Source organism: Atta cephalotes (assembly GCF_000143395.1).
Source record: "Atta cephalotes unplaced genomic scaffold scaffold00002, whole genome shotgun sequence".
NCBI classification, from domain to species: Eukaryota; Metazoa; Arthropoda; class Insecta; order Hymenoptera; family Formicidae; genus Atta; species Atta cephalotes.
Window position 1 is genome coordinate 4,592,841 of NW_012130066.1, and position 4,996 is coordinate 4,597,836.

A 4,996-nucleotide genomic window follows, 5' to 3' on the forward strand; every position below is an offset into this window, starting at 1 on the left:
AATGTCTTGATGTATGCTATTTATCAATACACAAAACATATTCTTTATTATCTTTCACGTTTAGAATTTGACATATCACAGAATATTGATTTATACTCAACATAATCAAGTAAAAGAGTAACATTCACAGAATTCATTTATAAAATTACATATCGTCAAACAAAAAATTAATCTTTTTAATAATAAATAAATTTCTATGACGTCACATTTTTTGTATTTGCAATAATTAAACAATAATATAATGTGTAATGTTTGAAAATAACATTATATATTCTAAATTCTCCAGTATTATCCTGTATATAAAAATATTAAAACAATATTATTCAGAAATAACTATTTCATATTTTGTTACATATTTTTAATATATTCTAATATTAAATGCAAAATGTTTAAAAAGAAACATTTTGTCGTTATCAATTGCTATTATTTTTTCAGTTTTATCTTATTTAAAACAACAATTATTTACACCTCTTTACAGTAAAAAATATTTAACATTTATTATTAATTAGAAGACATCTAGTACTAATGTATTAATGCATTATTATGGAAATGAATAAATCACGCATTAATAATTAATATTTACAACTTTTAACTTGCCTTTATACTGTTATTCCTGTATTTGCGATAGCAAATTATAAGCAGAATATGATGTTTTAAGCAACTATAATAATTATAAATATATTTAAATTTTAAAATCTTTGAGAAAAATAATTCAAAATTTATATTTTAAATTATTGATTCTTGTTCATGATTATTATAATCTTACATGTAATATCCATATAGTATAAAATACTGTTTTAAAAATATTACTTTAAAAAGAATTTTATCACTAGATAAAAAAGACAGAAATTTTATTATAATGACTAGGTGATCCAATTTTGAATAAATTAAAGTATGTAGTTAGAAATTTCTTTTTTCTTTTATTTAATGACTAAAGAAAAGAGCGAAAGATAAAATAAGAAATTGAATGAAAACAAGAATGAGAGAGTTAGATGAGAGTCATTGAAAGATTGAATAAGCATAAAAAAATCTGTACTTCATAATACGCTACGAAATTTAATTTTTATGTTATACTTTATACTCACCGTTACAAAAGAATCTAAATTCATGTTAAAAATGTATGCACTGTTAAATTCAATAGGTTTCATTGCGCGAATCATAATTATCAAAAGACTTTTTCTAGTTTTATGGTCCAATGCTATCCATTCTATTTCGAAAATACTATCAACCAGTTGAAGACTCTATACATTTATAACATGTTTTAATATATTACATGTTTTACTTCTAAGCTCTTTATAGAAAAGCATGCGATAATTAATATATGTATACATATAGTACACATGTTTATGCACATATGTATGTGTACACAATAATTTCAAATTCGATAATTAGTATGCATACCATGAGTTTCAGTTTATTTCCAAACCAGCAATAGATGAAAATTTGTACAAGTACGCACAACGTATATGCAAAAAACGCAATAAAATCTACAATTAATTCAGTTCTAGTTAATTGATACAAATTTGAGCAGACTACGAATGTACTTGCTACGAATTGAAACGCAATTATCCTCCTGAATCTCTCGTTAGTCGCGTTTGCGAATCTGTAAAGGAAATGTTTTTATCCTAAGCATTAAATCTCTTGGAAAAATTAGAGTTATACAAAAAATAGCAGTTACATAATAAATTTAATATTAATAGCCAAATAAAAAATAAAATAAAAAAATATTTATTAAAATATTCTTTATAATAATAAACCTAATATTGCAATTCAAAAACAAAATATGAATATAACGCATAACTATACAAATATAATAATAAGTAAAATAAATAGAAATAATATTATAATAAAAGTTTCAACTACCTAACTGCATATTTTAAAATTTAAAATTATGTAAATAAGAAAATGTAAATAAGAAAATGTAAATAAGAAAAATTTTAATATTATATTACTATATTTACAATCAATTATTAAATATTCCAAGTTAAATCTAATAAAATATTTATAAGACTAACTCAATTATGTGACGATGTTGGCGTACGCAGTCACGTAGAGTATTCTGGCCATTTATAAGACCCTTCAAACGGTATTGTAAGATCGTAATTTGACAGCACACATGCAATAACAAACCAACAATGAGACCGTCACAGGCAACGCTAACAAGACATGCGAATAGCAGACCTACGTATTGATGAGCATATGTGAGACAAAATAGCACAAACGATGAGTAATCATACGGTATCCATCCTCTAAATGCTAATTGCCCCTTTTTGAAATTTGTTAGTAACGATCTCAAAACATGGCCTGCGTAAGTGATCATAATCAATATGGTATAGCACTTTGTCATGTTCCTTAAAAAATGAAAATATGAAAAATAATAATGCTGCCTTTATTTCAAAACAAAAATTATTAGTTAATTGAAAAGATAAATAATAATTCTCCTGCCTTTATATATATAAAATTTATTAAAAATATATAAATAATACAAATATAACAAACAATTGAATTGTACATATACATAATATTTATAGCATTAATAACATTAAAAGACGATGCGACAAACATCTTCGAGAAGGAATATTTTGATAATATTCTAGTTTTGTAATTATCTTAACGATGTTCCATATTTATAAAATTAATATGACAATTAATATTTTCCAAGATTCTTTTTAGTAATTATAAACTATTAGTAATTATAAATTATTAATAATTATAAATTAAATATAAATCAAGACGTAATTTTTTTTGTACTCACTGTATTATCATGTTGAATTTTCGTTGAATTTCGATTTCAAAAAGTAGTAATGGTTTAAACGTTCTTTCCGTAAGATTTTGAATTAATTCCGCGAAACTCTCATGATTCACAAACAGATCGAGTATTTTATAGTCTGCAGCAAACATGGTCAACATCGCGTATAGAGTATTAGTAAAATCATTTGGATTATCAACGTTCAGGATGATATCCATAAATTGTGAAAATGTAAAGCTGTACATGATACTAATTACTAATAATGTATAGGCATCATATAACGTATGTTTGATCAACAAAGTCGACGAGAAAGGTCGCCAGCATCCAGCGATTGTGAGAATTGCGAGTGTGAATTTTAGCGAGTTCATATCTTCTAAGTAAAATATTCTTTAAATTTCTAAACGTATAAAACGCCTCTTTTTTTAAGAAATTTTCACAATTGCATTAATCTGATATGTACAACACATGATCAACTATGTAATTTGTGTTGTAACGTTTTGAGATGCTCTTTGTATGCTCCATTGATATTTGTGTTACGTGTTATTGTCGTCAGTCACGAATTAGCTGAGAAGATATAGATTTTACAACGTCTATAGTTCGCGATATTTTTACTGAATTTTCCTCTCAAATATGTAACATCATAATATCAAATCTAAACTGATATTTTCTGTGAATTGACGATTTCATAATAATTCCATTCTTCTACCTATATATAATAATATAATATAGTTATTGACAATAGTTCAGATGTATGAAATTTTGATACATTGTTGTACTCGGTCATTATAAAATATTTTATTCATTGTCTGCGACTTCAGTTTTCTTCAGTCTGACGTTCCGTGTTTTTTTCTCGGTATCTGTATGCATTTTTTATTAAGTATAAATGCGGAAAGCATGATAGTCTCAATGTATTCAATTCTGCAACGTAAACACATGACACATTGTATGATATTTGTATAATAATCGAAGTAATTTATTCCTCATAATCATTTCTACAGGATTTCTTGCCTTTACAATTATATTGACATTATATGTCTTTTTAAATAAGTTTATAAGAATTTTGTAGAAAAAAATATAATCAAATTCCAATCGGACAATGACAGTATTTATGATATTGGTATCTTTAACATTTCATTTTATAGATATCTATCTATAGACGGTGTCTTTTTCCGCTTACAAACCCTTATTCAATATTCATTATTCAATATTCATTATCATGTAGAAACGATGTAGAAACATCGTATTTATTAACAAGATATTTTTTTTTTTAATTTCAGATTGAGCTTTTAGTGGGAATCTTTTGACTGTAGTATCTTATGCGCCATAACGAATCAACATAATAAGCGATTCTCATATGAAAAACGAGATATTGAAACAAATGATGGATTTTTGTTGTCTGTTTATAAATGGTCATTGATCTGTCTCCAATTTTAATGAAGGTAAAGTTTACGTTGTCTAAATGTTCTTTTAGTTTTTCTATTATTATCTTAAAATTTTGACCAGAAGTCATGAATATTAAACCTTTTTATAAATTTTGTTTATTTTAATATTTTACTTTTTAACCATAGTATAAAGAACTAAATACAGGGTTCTTCTAGCAAGATAAAAATTTCCGTCATAACAATAAAGTCATATGTATACGTATAATTAATATGACGATAAAATCATATATATATGTATTCTTATAAATATATGACTTCACGGTTTCATTAGTATATATAGAAAAACCCTATATTTAAATCTCACATAAGTTACATTATATAGTTAAAAAATAAAATTATCTCAAAGCAAAAGTTACACTCGAATTTAATAGTTTAAGTTGTTTTTTTAATATGATAATTAACTAATGTAGGAACGCTTTTGAAACTTAATAAAATGATAAAATTTTTATGACACTAAGTCGAAATATTTAACATTATACAAGTCAAATAATTAATGAAGTCATTAGGATCATTAATGTTCATTACAAGAGTCTATTATTTGCATGAAGGTATATAACATATTTAGTGCTAATTACGTATAATCTATAAATATTGTAATTATCTGTTTGAACAAAGATGTCTTCATGATTGTGATTGGAAACAGCCAGCGATCGTAAAAATTGTACATGTCAATTTCATAATGTTCATAACAAAGTGTTTGATCAGAAGAAAAAAAATAATATATATATATATATATATATATATATACAAAATGTGTCTTAATGACTTATGATAAATAACACTGAAAGAAAAGATTGGTTGCAGT

General features: G+C 24.6%; 1 protein-coding gene across 1 annotated transcript; it reads right to left on the reverse strand.

Annotated features, from left to right (window-relative positions):
* Window positions 1–607: 607 nt before the first annotated feature.
* LOC105623242 (odorant receptor 22c-like) lies at window positions 608–2,994 on the reverse strand. The gene is made up of 4 exons (XM_012204644.1): window positions 2,756–2,994; window positions 1,402–1,603; window positions 1,086–1,241; window positions 608–661 (listed from the first exon to the last, which is right to left on the reverse strand). The coding sequence occupies exons 1-4, from the start codon at window positions 2,992–2,994 to the stop codon at window positions 608–610; spliced, it is 651 nt and encodes a 216-aa protein (XP_012060034.1).
* Between the last annotated feature and the right edge of the window lie 2,002 nt (window positions 2,995–4,996).

What these genes read in the sequence shown, in the direction of transcription:
- LOC105623242 (XM_012204644.1), bottom strand. Translation starts at nt 2,994, where the DNA reads ATGTACAGCTTTACATTTTCACAATTTATGGATATCATCCTGAACGTT. An exon ending in GAAATAAACTGAAACTCATG is followed by an intron (nt 1,242 to 1,401) that starts GTATGCATACTA and finishes ATAAATGTATAG; the next exon opens with AGTCTTCAACTGGTTGATAG. An exon ending in ATTTAGATTCTTTTGTAACG is followed by an intron (nt 662 to 1,085) that starts GTGAGTATAAAG and finishes TAATTATTATAG; the next exon opens with TTGCTTAAAACATCATATTC.